The sequence below is a fragment of the Sphaerodactylus townsendi genome, linkage group LG01 (assembly GCF_021028975.2).
Source record: "Sphaerodactylus townsendi isolate TG3544 linkage group LG01, MPM_Stown_v2.3, whole genome shotgun sequence".
NCBI lineage: Eukaryota > Metazoa > Chordata > Lepidosauria > Squamata > Sphaerodactylidae > Sphaerodactylus > Sphaerodactylus townsendi.
Genome location: NC_059425.1, coordinates 129,724,928 through 129,746,747, shown reverse-complemented (window position 1 = coordinate 129,746,747; position 21,820 = coordinate 129,724,928). Strand labels below are relative to the sequence as shown.

Genomic DNA, 21,820 nt, shown 5'->3' with positions numbered 1-21,820 from the left:
CCCTTTTGCCATTTTATTATGTTGTCTAAAATACAAATGTACTGCCATTACACAGTGGAGCATTCAAAACTAAAGGACAGTACAAGAGTACACCTAACACACTTCTGAGCGGTCCCACTTTTAAAAAACCAAGTTAAACCAATTTAAAAGGACCCTACTAATAAATCACCTACACTTTGTCAAACTCTTTATCTTTGCTCACAGACAACTTGGAAAAAAATAATCAGTTGTCCTTGGATTTACAAGCTACTGACAGCAGAAGTCAAACTATCCAGACAGTAACAAAGTACTTAAGGTAAACATGCAGGTCAGTTTCTCTTCACTGTTCATAATGCATATTTTCAGCGACTCCTCCCTTAAAGCTCCTCTGTTTTCTACAGTGCCCAATCAATAACCAACTCATTAGGGCTTCTGGCAGCATGGTAGGGAAAGATATTTCCTGACTTTCTTAAAGGAGTTTTTGGCTTCAAACTGGAAAACTGTCTCCAGTGGACAGCAGAACATTTAATACAGAAAGGACAGTTTGAAGGTTGTAAAGTGTATCAATAAATCAAAGAAAACCGATCAGTGATTAAAACCCAATTTCCCATTCCCCTGTAGTCACTAGCCCACTCTGGGTTCCCACAATTTTTATTAAGGTGGACTTTTCATTAAGCAAGATTTTTTATTCTTATTAATTTTTATTAAGTAGGGATTTCAACACATATCCCTCCACCCCACTCACAAGTCTACCTGAAGGTACACCTACAGAGTAAAAAGTGTTCCATGTACACAACAAAATAACTTTGGACAGGAACAGAAGAAGCAACAACTTAAGGCTGCTTCAGTTATGGCCACATGGATCTTCCAGACCAGTGCAGCCAGGGATGGCGCCGCTGCCATACCGGCTGCAGCGGGGTCCAGGCAGCATGGGAAGGCAGTGAAAAGAAAGAAAACCCCAGCTGCTGAAGAATCTCCCATAGGCCGCCTGTGCAGAGGGTGTTCCCAGTCCAAAAGCCCAGTGGAAGCTGACTAACAGTCCATTCCACCCCTGGGAACACCCCAAGCCTGCCATCAGCCATGCCAGCACTTACAGTTATGCCTGCAGGCTCTGGGGCAGCCAGCCTCTTCCAGATCAGGTGCCACAATGCTTTGCAGCACTTGCCCACTGCCATGTTTGCCTTCCCCAATGGAGTATTGCCATCTAGTCTAGTGAGCTGGGCAAATGCATCAGCACAGGCCTGTGCCACTTCCAGATTGCATTTCACCCGCTGTCCCTGGATTGGGCAGTAAGTGTCTAAATTGATGAGGGTCAAACTGATGCTCAAACTGCATCAACAGCCATGGAAGCATGCAGGCTCTAAATGGTCAACAGTACAATGACGGTCTTTTCACCATATTGCTTGCTTGCATCATCAATAGTAAGTAATGCAGAAGGCACACTTGCTTTCATTTGTGAGGTGAGAGTTCCTCCTCTCAAGGTGTGTGTCTGTTCTCTGATGGGCCAAGACAACCCAGAAATACAGAATACCCTCCTTCCATAATGAGAATGGAAATGACACCAAAACTTTCAACAGAATTTTGCCTGTGGCTTCCATCAATTTACCACAGGAGTAGAGCATGCAATAGACAATATCTATAAACATAATAAGTAGAGACAATTTTAGAACACTGACATACATTCATGTACAATTTAATTTGGTTAATTAATTAATTTATAACCTGACTTCTAAAAGCCTTGTCCAAAATGCTATAAAACTCTGTGCTTTTGGCACCTGATTGGCTCTCATATGCATAACTTGCTAAACAAGTTGTTCCTCAAGCAATGAACACATTTGTGTAAATCAGCACATACACAATCTGATGTAATCTTCTGGTGAACAATTTGTAAACCATAATCTGGGCTCAGTCTATTAGCTATGCATGGTAGCCTACCAAGTGCTATAAATCTTGTCACACAGGAGAAACAGGAGACTCCTGCAAGACATGGATGGACAGTTACAAAAGGTTCAAGGCTGTATATAGCTTACAGTAGGGACTGAACATTCAGTTCACAATAAATGTGTATGAACTTCAGAGATCTCAGTCAAAGCTTATCTTCAGCAGTGCAAATAAACTGCTAAAGTACATGCTTATCATCTAAAAAACTTACAAACTGTGGGTTGGATCCTACCACCTTTTATGCTAGAGTTGACCCACCAAGAGGTATGCAAGGATTGTACAACTTTGTACATTTTGTACATTTGTACGTTATAAGGAAAAACAAGAGCATAAGAACACAGGCAACCAAAATGGATAAACTGAAGGATACGGTACAAAAACAAAAGACAGCATGTTTATACATCACTAGTTGCAAAGCTCTTAAACCATGTGACTGTACGTATAAGTGCTTACCTCAACAGAGACAGAATATCCTGCAAGCAATTTAAGACTGCTGCGAGTTCCGCTCCTCGGCAGCCTGGCAGCAACATACTGAAGCCATCATTCAGCAGCTTCTCTTCAGAAAGATGTAACAGGTGGCTGGTCTCAAATACTTCTTGGACGCCATCAACGTAAGTGGAAAGCAACATCCAGAGGTTCTGTTTCTGCACATTGTCATTTTTTGCTACTAAGAATTCCTTTGCCTTTTCACGGAAAGCACTTGAGAGGTGCTCAGCCAGCACAGTAATGTCCATGTTCTTCTCAACATATGTTAAGATGAAGGCAAAGTACCCTTTCCAGATTAGAGCTCTCTGAGAAGGGCTTGTGGAAGCTGGACTAAGAAAATTCAAAAGTTCCATCACGCGGCTGGCAACATCTTCTGTTTCTGCCATGGCTGCCAGCACAAGGAAAAGATGGAAAAAATTTTGCAGCCCCAACTCTGTCAATTCTCGCATTCTTTTCTGGTGAAACTTGGAATAAATTCTACATTGTAACAAAAAGGAAAAAAAATATCTTAACTGCATTTCTTGTTACGAACTTGCTTTGCTAACCTATATTTCTTGTTACGATCATTCTCCGCTAACCTATATCCCACCGCAACTTTGTCAATAATGACTCATTGAACTCCTTCCTACTGGAGGCGAACTGTACATATGACCTTATCTACCAGCCAAAGCCAGACTGATACCAGAAATCTTCAGATCTTAAAACAAGTTTGCACAACCTGAACTACAGAGATGTTTCTGCCATATTTCAACTGACTACACTTATCTGAACTGCAGACTCCATGCAGTGAAAAGCATCATTTGAAAATATGCACAGGCTTCTAGTACTGTAAGCATAAATAGTTCATACACCAGGAGTATATTGTAAATGAGGCACTACCAGACCCTACCATGGGTTGTTGCCAAACCTCCCATTATAATATTATCAGAGTGTCACAGCGTGCAAGTGCTAGGGCTAGGCAGTAAAATAAATAGTAAAAGAAATCCCTCCCAGTAAAGAAATCCCTCCCAGAAGACAGAGTGGGGAAAAACAATATTGCACTTCCCTGTAACTGTTGTTCATTGAGTGGTCTTCTGTTCAGGCCCATGTGGGACTGCATTTATGCAGGCCTGCCACAAAAAATACATGCCTGAAGAAAAGCTTAATACTCTTTTCCATGTCAGGCCTGCACACACACAGTCCCACGTGGGATTGCACAGAAGACCACGAAGATGAACTACATGCTCAAGATAAGATGGCGTAAATGTTTTACAGTAATTGACAGTTAAAATTCAATAACTGAACGGTAGAAAATACATTACATAAACACCTGATAATATTAACAGATTCATAATTTCACGTATACTTTAAATATTTTTGAAGTCATAAAGATAGATACTTAAAAACAAAACATACTGCAGACTCAAAATAAATAGGGCAATCAAAGCACATACAATCATTGCAGAAAAATATCAATATGGTAAAAAAAGGGGGAGGTAAAAGCCACTGTACCTTCCTTTGATTTGCTTCCACGGGTGAACACCATTGGTCTTCACTGCTTTATTCATTATTTGTTCCAAAATGGAAAGGAAAATTTGGTAACTGTTGCTAGACAGATATACATCAGGAGAATGAATGTCATTGCAGCAGCTCTTTACCAACTCATACATAGACCTGGATGTTTTATTAATATTTGCAAGACCTTTGAGACCACACCAAGGAATTGTAAAAGGACTGTTCTGAAAGAAAAATAACGCAGAATCACAAATGGTGCCTCCTTCCTAATCAACATAAAAGGCAACGATTCAGATTAAGACTGAAATAACTCTATAATCTTTATCCTGTTCATATACTTAGGGGTGAGGGCTTTGGTAATAGAAAGTCTCCTTCTTCTTTAACATTCTCCCCTGAGGTCTTCACCCTCTTAATGAAGGAAGAAGGCACAGGGTGAGGTGGGGCTGTCACTGTTTGAGGTCAAATGGAACTAAATTATGTAGCTGCTGAGGCAAAGAAAAAGGACACCGGTCAGAAGACGTTACCTGACAGTTGGAATCCCTTCACCAAGCAAGAAATGCTATCCCTCCACTCTTTGTCTTGTAATTATATAAAAAATAATAATTTTGAAGTCACTCACAACCTCCTGGGTGAAGGAGAATATAAACTGAATGTATGAATAAATCAATCTGAGGCATTTTTACAAGGCTACAGACAATTCTATTGCTAATCAAAATGAACTGGACTATAAGTAACTTCCTCAAGGTCACAGATGCTTACTTATAGCTCTAGCAGGTAGGTATATTTACTAACCAGATTCTTGCTGTAATATTCCCAGAGTATGGTGACAGTAGGGAGGTTTGCATCCCAAACATGGCTTAAAGTCAAACAGCACTGAAGATGCATTCGTAACTGTTCTTCTAATATTCCAGTCTACAAAGCAAAGACATTTAAATAATGTTATATTTTCTCATAGCAAGATTTTATTTAATAAAAACTATCTTGACCACAATCAAATACAAGACTTTCAGATTCTAAGAACATTGCATAAATGTTATTTCTGGTTATGAAGCAAACCAATCCATTAATATGAGCAGTGATCTGGAAAATAAAATCTGACAAGTATTGGCATTATTATCAACTAAAACTCCAGCTACATTTCCAGAAGTTAGAATCCTACAACCACAAAACTGATATGGACCTTGAAAGGTAATTCAGAGCATAGTTCCACAATAAGCAGAACACCAGACTGAATCTTACATAGGCCAGCACACCTCCCTGTGTGGCATTGCACTGCATACTGTTCTAGAGGTCCTTTTAAGCCCTCAGCAGTGGGTTTTATGAGGGGTAGGGGCACAGTAAAAGTCATTTCCACTAACTTATTCACTCATCCTCTGAAGACAATGGAAAATAGCCCACACATCAAACATTTTGCCCACTGTGAATGGGAGGATGGGTATATACCACTTGCCTTATAAAGATTCTGTTCTGTCACTGGCATGTGAAAAGTACTGCACATTATATTAGCAAAAAACCCATTTTTATGAAAGGAGTAGTGTTTGTGGAAAAAGGAGCAGGAGGTGCTATACACTGTTCAGACCTTTAGGAGAACACATTGTGGTGTTGGTAGGTGGGTTTTGCTTCTCCACAAAGCTAAGGTCAGCCAGTTTGAAATGCCACTAGATGAGTTTAAACACACCCTTGATGATTTAAGTGTCTGAGACAAAGGCCAACTTTGATCCTTCTCAACTGTGTTTCAGTCACAGTCCATTTACTTTGTCCTACAGAGCTCAACAAGGGCTACAGAAAACTGAACCCTCTAACCTCTCTACTTTTATGACTCTGTCATGGTTCCACTTCTTGGTGTTACATTATAATGCAACAGAGTCTCTGCAGAAAGCTTCCTCATTTCTTTCTCCATATAGATCATTTATCCCACTTAGAAATAAGTGATTCAATTTCAAACTAAAAACAACACATTAACCTGATGACTTCATTTTGCAGGGTTTTACTGGTAACCCCCACAATTGTTTATTTTTAAGAAAGTATGGACCACAATGTTTTAGATTATTTTAGCTGTAAGAAAGAAGGCCAAATTTTCCTTCTGGGAATGAATGGACAAATCAGTATTAAGCTGTTCAGAAAAATCCACCTGTATGTGCTACCTATTAACTAGGCAGGGTAGGAGAAAGTCACTGGATAGTTTGGCTTGGCAAATATGTGATATCATATGCCAAGCCAATAATTACTTCCAAAATAATTCATATATTGTCAAAGCTTATTTTGGTTTATAAGGCAGTAGTGGCAGCAGATCTGTGTCAGAACCTGCCAACGAAACAGAAACCCACTAAGACTTTAAGTGTCTTCTGACATTGGAATGGAACAGGTGATAAAACATTTTTGTCACTATTTACCATCCCTGCTTCTCTGCCTAAATGGACTCCTACACTGTTTCAAATAGTCAGAACTCACAGGGAGGTCAGCTTTTAATTTACCTCAGTAGGGGGACAACAGATATAATCAAAATGATAGCTCTATGTAAACATACTATTTATACTTTATGGCCACCTGCTGTAGCAACAAAATTGCTTTGTAAGAATTCCAGCAAGTATTCTTGTTTTTTGTCCATTTTTACATTTAATCCCACTCTACAAAGAAACACAAGTCGCAACTGCAAATACACGAAAATTTAATCAACGAAAATGCCAATTGTACAATTATAAAATCATAAAAACCACCAGCCATTTACAAGATCTTTACTTTTCATTCCAATTTAGCAACATTTTATAACATTTGAAGAAGTAATAAATATGGTACACAACACCTGAACTCTATTTCACATTTTTCTTAGAGTAATAGCCATGATGGTGCCATGGTGGGAGCTTTGATCATGGGCTCCTGTCCAGATAGTTTTTAGCAGCATTTAGTAAGGTTTTATGAAGGATTAAGACCATCACTTAGAGATGAATTGGGCTCAACCTCATTGGAACAGTAAACTTACAGAACTAGATGATCAAGAAACAGCAAGGATCAGTGAGCAGCGGCTGTTCATCTATTCAGAATGCAAAACGTTGAGCCTCAAACTGCTCAGATCCTTCACATGCAGCAGAGAAGCTACAGGAACACAGTCAAGGAGTTCAACAGATTACAGCCTTTGCCTTCACTCCCATCATGCTGAATGAAACTCATCAAGGTTGAGAACCCATAGTATAAGGCTATACACCAGGGTGAGCAGCCGATGTGATCTTCTTGCTAAGAAGGGATGGGGAAGGCTTGGAGAATCCCTTTTTGCATTTTGGCGATTCTTACCTTCTATCTATCATAGCACGGAGTCACACTGAGTTATTGAACTATAGTCAGCTAGTGTTTCTGAATCAACCCAACCCTGCCAGCCTCTACTGACTCAGAGCTGCCTCAGAGGATTCCATCAGACTTTTGGTGTCATCCGATGTCTTTGGGCACTTTCGCACGTGCAGAATAACACACTTTCAATCCACTTTGCAGTTGGATTTTACTGTGTGGAATAGGAAAATCCACTTGCAAACAATTGTGAAAGTTAATTATTCTGCATGCGTGAAAGTGCCTTTGGGCTGCCCCAATGATTTTGGGGTACTGAATGGGATTCTTCATGAACTAATCTAATAAGGATTATTCAGAGGACCTAAGGTTCTGTGTGGAGGCAGTAGAGAGATCTGGTGAATGAGTTAGTTGGAGAGACTGGCAGTTTTTGGTTTTGGCTCTGATAATAACGATTTGGCCATGCTTCAACTCCTTCCAACCTTTATCCCATCCTGAGATAGGATAGTGGTTGGGCTTTAAATAGGATAGTGTTGGAATTTAAATCCCTCTCTGTCACTGATGTAGTTGTCCATTAATAATAAGACCGCTATGCAGCAAGACTGTTTTGAGGACATGAAGTAAACCTGAGGGAAGTTGATATGGCTGCATTGAAAGAACTTTCCCCCCCTCCAGGATTTTCAGTACTTTATCGGTCACAGACAGTGGGGATAGTGATCCCCATTCAGAGTTTTTCTCCTTCAGGAGACTCCCCATTCCAAAAATACCTGGTATTGATTGTGTGGGTCTAGTGCAGAAATCTGAGGAGAGTTTGGTGATGTCTCTGGTGTACTGGCTGCTTAGCACACTAGCTGATTCCCTGACAAACTGTTGTTGTTGGTGTCAGGTTGGACCTTGGAGTTCCCCAGGCTAGTGCTGGGGAATTTCAACGTCCATGCCAATGTATCCGCGCCCCACACAGACTATGGACCTAGTGTCTTCCATGGCAATACTGGGACTCTCCCACGTTGTGTCAGGACCCCACACTGGATTTGATCTTTGACATGGGGATTGATATTGATCTGATCTCTTTTGACAGAGTGTTACTGAAAATGTTGGGGTCTGACATAAGAACATAAGAACAAGCCAGCTGGATCAGACCAAAGTCCATCTAGTCCAGCTCTCTGCTACTCGCAGTGGCCCACCAGGTGCCTTTGGGAGCTCACATGTAGGATGTGAACACAAAGGCCTTCTGCGGCTGTTGCTCCCGATCACCTGGTCTGTTAAGGCATTTGCAATCTCAGATCAAGGAGGATCAAGATTGGTAGCCATAAATCGACTTCTCCTCCATAAATCTGTCCAAGCCCCTTTTAAAGCTATCCAGGTTAGTGGCCATCACCACCTCCTGTGGCAGCATATTCCAAACACCAATCTGCGTTAAGCGTGAAGAAGTGTTTCCTTTTATTAGTCCTAATTCTTCCCCAGCATTTTCAATGAATGCCCCTGGTTCTAGTATTGTGAGAAAGAGAGAAAAATTTCTCTCTGTCAACATTTTCTACCCCATGCATAATTTTGTAGACTTCAATCATATCCCCCCTCCGCGGCCTCCTCTCCAAACTAAAGAGTCCCAAACGCTGCAGCCTCTCCTCATAGGGAAGGTGCTCCAGTCCCTCAATCATCCTCGTTGCCCTTCTCTGCACTTTTTCTATCTCCTCAATATCCTTTTTGAGATGCGGTGACCAGAACTGGACACAGTACTCCAAGTGCGGTTGCACCACTGCTTTATATAAGGGCATGACAATCTTTGCAGTTTTATTCTCAATTCCTTTTCTAATGATCCCCAGCATAGAGTTTGCCTTTTTCACAGCTGCCATGCATTGAGTTGACATTCCCATGGAACTATCAACTAAGACGCCTAAATCCCTTTCCTGGTCTGTGACTGATAGCACTGACCCCTGTAGCGTGTATGTGAAGTTTGGATTTTTTGCCCCTATGTGCATCACTTTACATTTTGCTACATTGAACTGCATTTGCCATTTCTGAGCCCACTCACCTAATTTATCAAGGTCCGCTTGGAGCTCTTCGCAATCCTTTGTGGTTCTCACCACCCTACATAATTTGGTATCATCTGCAAACTTGGCCCTTTTAGGTTTGGAAAATATTAGGATTTTTGTTCAGGGAAGGCCAAGCAGAGTTCAGTGGCCAGCAGTGGTACAAGAAGAAAGAAAACGCATTGGGGACAGTATCAACTACACAGAAATACCCAGAAGAATACTGAACACTGAGTGCTCAGAAAGGAGGCTAGAAATGGGCCCTCAGGTTATGTTAGTGACCCTGACCTCCCAGGACAACGGAGATTGCTGCCTTCTGGTAGTGGCATAGCACTAACGGGGCCGGATGGGGCACGACGCCCCCAGCGGAGCAGTGGAGGGGGCGTGGCCAAGGCATGGAGGGAGCATGGCAAGGCATTCTGGGGCGGCGGCAGACTGACAGCAGAAGTCAAACTTCCTGGGCACAGTTCCCCCTTCCTCCGCCTCTGTCTTCTGGGGAGTGGGAGAAAAGAGAGGGGCACTAACTTGAGTACTAGGTACTCAATGTAAGTGTTTGGATAATTACAATCATTAGCTGGGTACTTTGCTTAATGTTCTAAACTGGGAAGTGCCCGTAGATGGGAGGGAAGCTGAACTAATCACAGCTTCTAGACAATGCTAAATGCAAATGAAAGTGGTCTTGAGAGATTAGTCAGAGGAAAATATTGTTAGTATTTCTGACAGGAACTTCTTGATGAGGTTACACTAGCATGTTCTTTGTTTCACAGAAGCATGTAGACCAGAGCTGGAGATGGGAAATAGCTTTCTCAAGTTGGGGTATTGTCTCTTCCTTAATCCCTTCAGGAAGAGATTATCTCTTAAGGCAGACTATTTAGCAAGGCTAATGTTGGCAAGAGCAAGTCCAGGAAAATTTTACTGTCCTCATGGGTAATGCTGAGCCAATGCAGAGAATGACCACTGTACTGCTGCACTGTCCTGGTACTGCACTGCTAGGCCATCCTGCGAGATTGGTGGGCTGAATAGGAGCACATACTTTGAAAGAAGAGGTCCTCCTCCATGGTCTGCCCAGTAATAAGAGTGCTGTGGTCAGACTATGCCTGTCTAAGTGTTCCAGCCTCTCCTTGCATAAGTGATTGCTCCCTGACGACCTCTTTGCCCCTGGTCCAAACTAGTCCCACGGTATACTGCAAAGCTATGGAGGATGAAACGGGAGATTCGCAATTGAAGTGGCTTTGGAAGTATACTTGTAACAAAACTACAAGGTCATATAGGATGTTTATTAAATCCCACGAGATGGCAATGAAGATCACTAAAAACAATATTATGCAACAATATTATGCAATTATTGCATCTGCTACTGTGGTTTCCCGAAAATAAGACAGGTTCTTATGTTAATTTTTGCTCCCAAAGATGCATTAGGGCTTATTTTCAGGGGATGTCTTATTTTTTTCCCCATGATTTTGAATTCCCCACATGACCAGATCAGCTGTGTTGGGGAATCTGTAACTAGGGCTTATTTTTGGAGTAGGGGTTTATATTTCAAGCATCCTCCAAAAAAAAAAAAAAATCATGCTAGGTCTTATTTTCGGTGTAGGTCTTATTTTCAGAGATACAGGGTAGCTCTTGCCCAGCACAATTATTTAGGGTAGTTTCAGTCTCTTACATCCCTCTCAGAGGGATTCTAAAATACTAGGGTTTTGGTGATTAGTTGTGAGGCTATTGCAAGTTTTTTGCAGATAAAAGTGTTGGTTTGAAAGGCAAAAGTCTTGAAGGGCACTGCCTGCACATGTACTTTCTCCACTGTGGGCTCCACATTGTGGAATGGCTTGCCTGGGGAGCTCAGGAAGGCTTTAAGCAAGACTGACGTATCCAAGAGTTTTCTACAGAGGCAATAGGGTAGCACTGTACCAGATGCCACACAAAGGCACTTGGATAAACTATTAGAGACTGTGGTGTATACTATTGTATATAGTTTGATATAGCTTTGATGCTATTATGTAATTTTGCATCATTTAACGTGTCATATTAACACTTAAGCTTTGCTTCAGTTCTGTTTTTTAGACTTTTGGCTGGTTCTGAAATACACATTTCACTGCTCACTGAATGTCCCATCTTATTGATAGTATTGACTCACCCTGTGAAATCCACCTTGAGAACTAGTAAGAAAGGTGGACTATAAATAATGCAGATTAAAAAATAGAATAAAATAAAATGTATAGTGCAGAGAAAACTGATAAAACATTTCTCCCTTTCCTTCCTACAGTTTTGGGGCACCTCTCGAAAGTGAGGAGGGACCGATTCAGGATAGGAAAAAAATACTTCTTCACCCCAGAAACAATTAATTTGTGCATCTCACTGCCATCGAATGTGTTGATGGTTACCAGCCTTAATGGCAATTAGACAGATCCATGGTCCAACGACAGATATCATGAATGAGACTGCTATGTCAGGACAATATTTTCCAGAATGCCACTTCTTGGGGTCAGTGGGTGAGGCAGGCTTTGGCCTCTATACTCCTTTTATCAGCTTTTTAGGGCATCCAGAGTCCACTGTCAGAACTAGATACTAGACCTAGTGGGCCACTGATCGGATGCAGGAGAGTTCATCGTAGTTCATCAAATATCAAACAGAAAAGTTACAATTTTAATGAATTAACTGAAAAGGAAAATCACTGTTTAGGTCATCCTGGTGCTTGGATATGTAGATGGCCATTCTCTGTTACACAAACAAATTAAAGAAATTACTTTTGAAATAGCTGACATTACATAAATTACAATTTGTACCATGCAACCTAAGAACAAATTTACAGAGAACATGCTAATAACTACAGCATATTTAAAAGCTCTTTTAAAAGGAGGTCATTTCTGACCTCTGGGCCTCAAAATACTGCATTAACAGTCCTGTAGAAAGAAAAATGATAAGGTATGAAATGAGTGCTCAGAAGCTACAACCTTATCAGTAAGAGTTTGATTCAAGCCTGTAAGACAAATTGCTCAGCAAGGCAAGTCACCTTCCTGCTGTGATGAGGATATAGCTGAATTTTCAATGCAATAGACTATCTCCCCTATCACGTTTTCTCAACCTGATACCCTCAGATTCCACATTCAGCTTTCATTTTCTAAGCATCCTGTTTTTATTCACAATGTATCTTGCCAGAGTGGCCAAGTAACATGGCCAGGACAATTATTTCTCCTCCACCTCCTCACTTTATCTGACAATTTACCTTCAAAACACAATCATTTAAGACCAGGATGGCTAACAAGGAGGAAGTTACCTAGCATCCCAGTTCAGAGAGATCATCAAGGTTACTTACACCTTTAAAAGAACAAAGTTTCAAACACCAACTGGGTGACAAAATATCCTAAACATTTTGCATATTAGCCACCAAATCAGGCCCACAGGTTATTCCTGACATACTTACTTGACTGTTGATGGACTGTTTCAGCAGATCTTCCACAAAAGGCCAGTTGGATTCTACTGGTTTCTGAATGGAAAAATAGTTTTGAGTAGTATAAATATACAATTAATTACACGAATAATGCTAGAGGAACTCTGTATGACAACTGCAAATGTGAGAGACTAATCCTTAAACTTGGTATTAAAAACAATCTTACTTCAGTTTCAGTTATGTCACATGCAAAACTCAGGCTGTATGTCAACAAGTTCCTGTTTTATTCTATGGGTGCTTATTGTATACTGTATATTTGGCTGCTGTGAGCTGCCCTGAGCCCACCGACAGGGAAGGGCAGTCTATAAATCAAACAAAAAACTTTAAACAGAACCTTCAGTCACCACAAACAGTCACAGCTTGTTGTTGCTTCCAGTCTCCTGAGAACAGGCCTTCATTGAACACTTGAATTTGATAAAACTCCCCTAATGTCAAAAAATGCAGATGCCTCTGCAAATGGGTGTTTCCCTCCCTAAGCAAGGATTTCAACCTTGTTAAATCTCACTTTGATGACAAGCTGAAGCTTGATCAAATCAGAAAGTTTTCAAGCAACCTCTGTGTGCTAAAGGGAGGAATGAGGTAGCAGGAGCAAACAGAACATGTGAAAACATCAAACAAGTGTTCTAGCCATAAACCCATGACATCTAACAGAAGTCCCATTAGTTTAATCTTTATGAGAAACAAAAGCATTTTCCCAGAGTACAGTACCCAACAAGTTTGAAGCCACACATTTTGCTTTTTTAAAAATATTAGATAACCCACAACACTATTTGTGAATGCCCCCTCTGTAGGCCCCCTCTGCAGGGTAGGTCACGTTGCGCTCACAGGAGCTTGGCTGTCCTTCTGGAACAAACAGGACATGACTCTGGCATCTGTTCATAAGCTCTTTACTTCTGTCAGACAGTTAACAATACTCCTGCAAGCTTGAGCTGGAGGTCCCTGCTCTTTGTGGTAAGTCAAGAGGTGGGACTGTCAGTTGCAGAGTGCTCCAGGGTCCTTGGGTGGGCATTAATGACAAGGAGGGGGTGGAGCAGGCTGCTGGGGACTGCGAGCCACAACAATACTATCTCAAAAGTACCAAGAGCAACCACCATAGGCATGCATCAAAGGGTCCAGTGTAGCTTTCAGCTTAATTAGCTTTCCCCATTTCTATTATAATTAATATTTTCTATTATAGCACAATCATCACCAAACAACCGCACAACCAGCTCATCCATGTGCCTCTGGTCATCCTTAGCCACAATTAATTATAGTGATACCCAGAATTTAAAACAAAAAACTCATGGAAGATCACTCCACTAGTTTAACACATGTGAACAAAATATGAATAGTTTTAAAAGAGATGTTCAATTTTCAATTTTGAACTCAAAAACAAATTCATGAGGATTTAATTCAGACATGTCAACCATGGTTACGGATAATGCTAACCACAAATGAGTACCCAAACCAGGGCATCAGTTTCGAAACATACAGGTCTGGTTGAGGCACAATGACAAAGTATTGTTGTTATGGGGATTCTTATGCTCATGAATTCCCTCCTCTTTCTCTTGTATATAGCTAAGAGATTAATCATTTTTCCTTTCACAGCAAACTAAAGTACGTTGTTACCTCTAGACCAGAGCAACAACCATGAGTATAAGTCAATTCAGACATTTTGGCAAAGCCAGGGCTTGCAAATCAACTGCAAGACCATGCTTGCCAATTCAGGTTTGCTGGCCAATTAAGCACTTTTTTTTTGCATGCCATCAAGTCACAGTTGACTTACAAGGTTTTCAAACCAAGAGATATTCAGAGGTGGTTTGCCATTGCCTCCCTCTGCATCATGATCACGGTAATTCCTTTGAGTATTCCTTTGCCCATCCAAATACTAACCAGGGCCAACCCTTTCTAGCTTCTGGGATCATGCTAGACTAATTCTATCCAAGTCAGGGCAGTTAAGAGCTGTAGCTTGTCAATTCAGGTGTAAAGCTACAGTTCGAGTTTCCCTAATTGTGGCTTTGCACAATTGTTGAAAGTAAGCCAGTGAGAATTATTTTGCTGACAATCTGCCCCAACCCACCTCTCGTTTATTCTCTTTGCTTCCTTGAAATGCTAGTCTCATTTTGTTTGTAATTCCAGACCATTCTCTCAAACCCCCATAATATCTATAGCATCCCATGCTAAGAAAAAGATTTATACAACTACTTGCTAAAAAGAGTACATGCGTAGCACGGATCTGATGTCTCAAAGAACTGCTTCCCCAATTTTTTAGCCATTCATCATGTTGCTATGACATAACTCCGGCCAGAACTTTGCTTTAAAAAATCTTCCTGGAGATTGAAAGTGCAAAAAACTAGTTTCTTCTTCTGGATCACCTGTTGAGCTGCTAAGCTGCTCAGCTGGAAACCACTCTTTGCATATCTTACAAAGTAGTCATTTTAGACAATTCAAAGGCAAGAATGTTTTGCTTAAAGTCATTCTGACTATATTTCAGTCGCCCAGAGCAGTGTTAAAATTGACCCCTGCAATGTTCAAAAGTGGTTCTATTCAAGACTTATTTGGTTTTAAAATTTATGAATGTAGCCTTTAAGGATACAATAATGTGAGCTGTTTTTTAGTTGGAGAAAAAACATGTATGAGCTATATAGCCATTATAAGTTTCAAACAAAGCTGTATATTTTCCTATGGACACAGAAACTTCACAACTTTCAACTTCCTCCACATCAACTAGCAAATTCTTAATAGAAGTAATAAATTTGAAATTTAAATTTAAATATCTTTCTGGATTGGTGATAAAACACCATCTGATGGAAAAGTGTGACTTCTTAGCCTACAAAAAACATTATAAACTGGAAGAGAAAGATAACTGTATTTCTACAAAGAGTAACTCACTGATTTCATTGTATTTAGAAGGGCCGTACTCTATTTAGGACTGCATTGCCAGTTCGCCAACTTATCTGACTATTGGCTTAGTAGTTTGACTCTTGGCGTGAGTTTAAAAAAGCCAGTCTCTTGCCTTTTAAAATTTGAAAGTGTGATCCAATACTACATGTGAATAGCTTAAATGCAAAAATGTGCAAATTGTGAAAGTATTTTATTCTTTAGTCTATATTATTTATTGTAAACTAGCGTACCTGGCCATGCATTGCTGTGGCTCAGATTACCTCCGCGTTTCCCGAGGAGGGCCAGCTCGATTCCTCCTTCCGCCCCTCCGGTCGCGCTTCCCTCCAGCGGCGGCCGCCTGACCTTTCAGTTCTCTTCCCCCCACCCCCCCGGCGCCACTCAGCTCGGGACCGGGACTGGGCCCAATCACCTGGGCCTCCGTGTCTTCCCACGGCGGCCAGTTTGCTTCCTCCTTCTGGCCCTCCGCTCGCACCTTCCTGCCACGCCGGGCCCCGGCTGCTTCCAATGGCTCAGAGGAGTCACGCAAGTGCATTGGATGCCACCCCTGTCTATCGGATTTACCTGCCTCAGGTGTGGTACCTGAAGCTTCCAAGGAGCAAAAAACACGCTCGGAAGGATGAGCAGCATTCCCTGAAAGTTTGAGGGCGTTTGCTCCAGCAGTTCCTGAGTTAGACCGTGAGGAACAAATGCATGGTTAGCTTTTTATATATATAGATTGATTACTATATAATTAAAACTTTGTTTCCACTGCTACCATTTATAGGAGGGGTCATTTTAAATTCAAGGTCATATGTTTTTATGTGTCACCTTTTCTAGGGTGGGTCATCTTACACTCAAGGTCGCCTTTCTTTCAAGTAAATACAGTATTTAGAACTCTGTGTGCAGTTCTGGTTGCTGTATTTAAAAAGGGATATAACCTTTCAAACGAGTAAAAGTTGAAGAGGCCAGGAGTTTTTATTCCAGAAGAAAGACAGCTAAGGAGACACATGATAGATGTTTATAAAATTATGCAGGGAGTCGATAAAGTAGATAAAGGGAGCTTTTCTGCCTTCCCCCATAATACTAGAACTTGACAGTATCCAATGGAATTGTTGGCAAATACATTCAGGACAGAGAAATTGAAATGCTTCTTTTCTCAATGAGTAATTAAAGTGTAGAATTCACTACTAGTAGAGGAAGTGATAACCACAAATCCAATCTTTAAAGATAGTTTTAAAGGGATTAGATAGATTCATAAAGGAGAGGTCCACCAATGGTTACTAGCCATGATAGCTGAAGGAAGCTTGTGATGACTATTCTCTCCTTGTTTTATGAATAATACGATATATACATAATACTGTTTATTTATTCCTTTCTTTCCAAGGTGTATATTGCTGCCATCAGCTCTAAAGCACTTTTAAAGGGCTATGTGGCGCTGAGGAAGAAACCTTCATAAGTTACTGATGTAGGATTCCAGGTTAATTTGAACAGATTAAACATTTATTTAGTTATTTTCTTTAGTTTATTCGTTACAAGAAGTAATTTATCTTATTTCTACAATAAGTAAAACAATTGGAAGCAATAACTTCTGGCTCAGCTGACTTTTACCTCACATAAATCTACTCTCTCACTGTATCTAAATCCCTGTGACCATGTCAGCATTTGACCCCATTTCTGGTCTCCAATGTCTTCTATGTGTATTCTACCTCTTTCTTTGGGCAGTTTTATAGTTTATATAACACTAGGAAGGAATCTAGTCAAAAACCTGCTTTCTAGACTGTTAACATCATACTCTTTGCTTCAGCCCCCTCTCACTCTCAGTTTATGACAACAGAGTATCTTTCTCTCAAAAAAAGCTTCACTACCTCTCTCAAGTGTCAACCAATCCAGAAGTGGAACAATGGGAAAATGCGTCCAGGGCGCACATGCACCCCGCCCCGCCCATGCCTCCACTGCGGCTCCACCCGGGCTGTCGTGCCCTCTTGCCCCATGGGCGCTACGCCAGTGAACCAATCACCTCACTCGCTCATCCCTCTTTCACCCCCTTCCTTCTAATTCTTACCTACTTACTTACTATATACAGAAGCAGGAAACCTCTGAATATCAGTGCTGGGAGGCAGCAGCAAGGAAGGACTTTGGTCTCTGTGTTTGACCCTCCACTGTGATTGGTTAGCCACTGTGTGAAACAGTATGCTGCACTAGATATAGCAGAGATTTGATCCTACAGGCTCTACCTATGTTCATTTGGCATATGCCTCCATAAAAATACTAGGAAGCAAGAAAGTTAATATAAGTTAATATTAGATTAATATTTTCAGTTAACCTTTTTAAAAGAAGCACATAATGAATTTTATTTGCCTTCTCCTTTCGCATTGATGAGCAGTGTGTGTACTCTGCACATGTATATCCATTAAATAACAATAAAAAATTAGACACTCCAGTCTGAGTTCAGCTTTGGTTTGTTAACAAACGTCATAGTTTTCTTATGCATGAATCATTACTAAAAAAAAACCAAACCAAACAGCTTGCAGTGTGGCTTGGAAAAACTACTGTTCAAATTCAAGGCCACATATATAATATACAACCATTTTAGTCACATAAACTGAACAGCTCTGTGAGATACCACAGTATTCTCCCAAGCAAGAGTTGTCATGTGGGCGGGGATGGTGCTGCTTCGGAACCACCCCGCTCGCTTCAAAGGATTTCCAATGACATAGGAATCTTAAAAAGTACAAAAACCAAAAACTAACCTTGAACTCCCTCATAATAAAAATCATGACGTATGTCTGAGTCTTGCTCTGCTGGCACAAGAGGGCTAAATCAGTGGTGGTATCCAACTAAAGTTGGCTCCACCGCTGGGAATGCCCCACCATGCCGATACAGCTTGGGGCAGCGGGGAAGTGCCAGCAGAGCTGGGTGCTGTATCTGGGTGTCCCAGGGCTCCGCAGAGATCAGGCACTGGCGTAAGTGCCCCTCTGCTGGCGTAAGCAGCCCAGGGAGGGCACTTTCTCCAGCGTAAGATCAAAACGCATCCAGAGGGGGATTCGCCCCAACCTCTGGATTGGGCTATGAGTCTTTTACAGATGTTCAAAGAAAACTTAAACCTACCTTTTCTTTCACATTTCCATTGTGATCAAAATGGTAAAGTGATGAGAGATGAGTTATAATCCACCAACTAAAACTCAATGGATCCTTGCACGGAACTGATTCAAAGCCACATATTGTTTCCGCATGGCTGCTTTTTTCAAAGACATTCTTTAGAATTTTATTCATCCAGCTCCAGAAAGGCTACAGAGACAAAGAAACTCCTTAATATTATTTTAAACAGTGTATCATCTACAGACTACTCTGGCAACTCAGCAATACCTTGACAGCTTCCTCATCCCAATACTGAAAATGATCTGTGTCACTCCTATGGTTCTCCAATGATATATTTTTAAAAACAAAAGGTAACTTTTAATTTTGTTTTTTAGAGGACATGCTAAGGAAATTTTGATATCAACTATTCTGAAGTCTCAGTACTCTGTTATAGTTCTTGCAGAGAATTAGTTTTCCATGAAAAAGTTCTGAGGATGCTGTTACAATTTTTTTTTTGGGGGGGGGGGTTCAAGATGCCTTGAAAGTTAGCTTTTTCTTCTGATGAAGCTTCTTCTTTGAACAAAGTATAGCTGGGAATCAAAGAAGATTCTGATCCAGGCCGGGCAGGAGAAAGCAACACCTGATCCCAGGTCTGCAACAAAGCATGTTTGGAACTGTGCTGTAGCTGAGAAATCTATGTATTAGAACGTTTTCTTATTTTCTGTTTTTCAATAAAATCTTTGAAAGTTTCAGCCATTTTTGAGTGTCTGGAAAAAAGAACCCAGGATTTACAAGACAGGGGTGCATCCCTACACTTCTGGTCTTTTGACAGCCTCTCTTCCCCCTTTTGTGGGTAAATAATAACACATTTAACTGACAATGGATCACTGGTCTGATCTATTAAGGATAGCCTTAAGGGTTTTTTTTGGGAGAGAGGAACATTGGACTGATCATGAAGATTCATTCTACTCCACTGAAGGGAGGGAATCTTAGCATGGCCTCTGATGAGAATCCCACATACCATAATTTATATAAGTACTCTGGCCTTATTCAGACTATGAATATCTGAGTTTCAGATGTAATTTTTAAAATAAAATCTGATTGATGCTGGAAGAACAGCTTTCCTTACCTCCGTAAGTGATCCTTTACTTCTGTGGTCCAGCATCTGAATAAGCAGAATCCACAGTTCTTTTACACAGTTACAGGGATAGTGATGAGTACTCAGAGCTTCAGAGAGCCTCATCTGTGGTGAATAAAACATTATCACTGAAAATTGGTAGTGAAATTTATGTAGGGTCAGTTGAAAAAGCTGTATTCTGTTAGAAAAAGTTGAACTAATCTAATCAAATGTTCAACTATGAATAATCCAGACTGCAGTGGTTTGATTCAATATTTACACAATTTTGTGGACCCAAGATTGCTTCAGATAAGGACTTCAGGGGAATAGCGCAAAATAATTTGGATAAATCAATTTAAGTTCCTGGAGTTTTCCAAAAAGTATTCAGGAATATTTCCCCACAAACATCTGTCCTCCAGTGACCTGCCCCAGCTTTGTGGATGGGTATGCTGTGGCCCAGGGCTCAGACGTAGGCCACCTTTTTGGGTGCCATCAGTCCATTTTGCAGTATGGAGGATTTTCCAGTGGCGAAAGGGTTTTTTTGTATTCTCTGCCTACCCACACCAACCATCTGGAGGTGACAAGGCGGTATGGCAATGGTGCCATCCCCATCTGCCTCAAGCTGTGGACTGAGCTGTTAGCCATATACCTTTAATCAGTTGGAAATCTTATACATAACAAATATAGACTATCAAATTACAATGTCTATTAAAGAACTTCAGTTGTTTCATTATCTACCAGTATAGTACCCGTGAAGCCTTTCATTCAGCATTTTTAAATAAGCACAATTCTCTGCAAAACTACTGAATTAGGTGCTTGACTATTAATTAGTAGTAGTAAAATTTTATTGTACTTGGCCATAGCCTTCACAATGACTATAGTAAGCAGGTAATCTGAAAACATTTTCCCTACCCAATTTTATATACAGTGGAACCTTGGTTTTCGTTGGTAATCTGTCCGAAAAGAATCGATGAAAATCGAAACCAATGAAAATCAAGGGAAACTTTTCCATAGGAATCAATGTAAATCCAATTAATCCGTTCTAGGCACTCCAAAAAACATACCAAAACCACATTTTGGGGTGAATAAACACAGTGTTTAATGCTGAAAACAGTAACGATCAATTATACTAGAACCAGCTTCAGAGCCAGTGGACCAATGTCGCACCAGAAAGCTATCCAAAGAGGTCTGTTTCTGATGTCTCTTTAAGATTTGTCTGAAATGGGTCAAGACATTGTCATTAAACAAGTTGCAGACATGGTCTGCAACAACTTTGTCCGGGTGATTTTTCTCCACAAACCTCTGCACTTTACTGCAAATTGATGAAAACTGAGACAAATTTTTCACTGAAAAAATCGATGGAAACCGAAACTGATGAAAACCGAAGGCAATGCAAAACGAGGTTCCACTGTATATTTGGTGGCACTTCCCCAAATTTTAGGTATATTGTTTAGAAATATTATAGATTATTATTTGTATTTAAAAATGTAACTCTTTTTGTTATGAAAGGAAAAACTGAGATGTGGGGCCTTGATTTTATTACTCTCCTATATTTAGTCAGGATTGGTTCATCTGACATATTATTACACTGTTACTTTGTATATACTGCAGATACAATCTAGTGAGTCATACAGGTAGCAGGTACTGTCATACATTGTTTCTAGATGCCTTCATGTCTAAAAAGCAGTTCAAAGATTGGATGTGAGCACTCTAAAAGAAAGCTTTGAGGAAAATAGCAGATGCATACTGGAAGCAATTTCTACACCAGATTGTTCTCACACCAAATCCCCACTATCCTTTTAACACTTGAAGGAGTACAAGTCTGGATAACCTTTCAGGCCAGTGGCTGAAACTAGAAAATGCTCTCAAAAATCTGATTGTCTGTAGTCGTGCTTCATGTGCAATTCTTCTTGATCGCAGCATTGCATTAAGCTCTATTCTAACAGCCACACAGAAAGATTAACTCACAGTAATCAAAGGAAAGAGATAAAGCGCAATCTTGTCGCTCACAGAACCTAAACTTACTTCTCATCCAGATGGAGGAATAAAATGAAGTAAATCATCTCCAACGGAACTCTACATATGTTATAATGCAATTTTAGTTTAAGC

At 40.5% G+C, this 21,820-nt stretch overlaps 1 protein-coding gene across 1 annotated transcript in view; it reads right to left on the bottom strand.

Annotated features, from left to right (window-relative positions):
- The window catches only part of MMS22L (MMS22 like, DNA repair protein), a 111,131-nt gene that overhangs the window by 67,255 nt on the left and 22,056 nt on the right, over positions 1–21,820 (bottom strand). Inside the window, exons 9-14 of the mRNA XM_048494087.1 lie at positions 19,724–19,837; positions 18,625–18,804; positions 12,628–12,690; positions 4,693–4,812; positions 3,898–4,124; positions 2,374–2,883 (exon numbers count right to left, since the gene is read on the bottom strand). Of these exons, the coding sequence (XP_048350044.1) occupies positions 2,374–2,883; positions 3,898–4,124; positions 4,693–4,812; positions 12,628–12,690; positions 18,625–18,804; positions 19,724–19,837 (1,214 nt within the window). The remainder of the gene's footprint in view (positions 1–2,373; positions 2,884–3,897; positions 4,125–4,692; positions 4,813–12,627; positions 12,691–18,624; positions 18,805–19,723; positions 19,838–21,820) is intronic.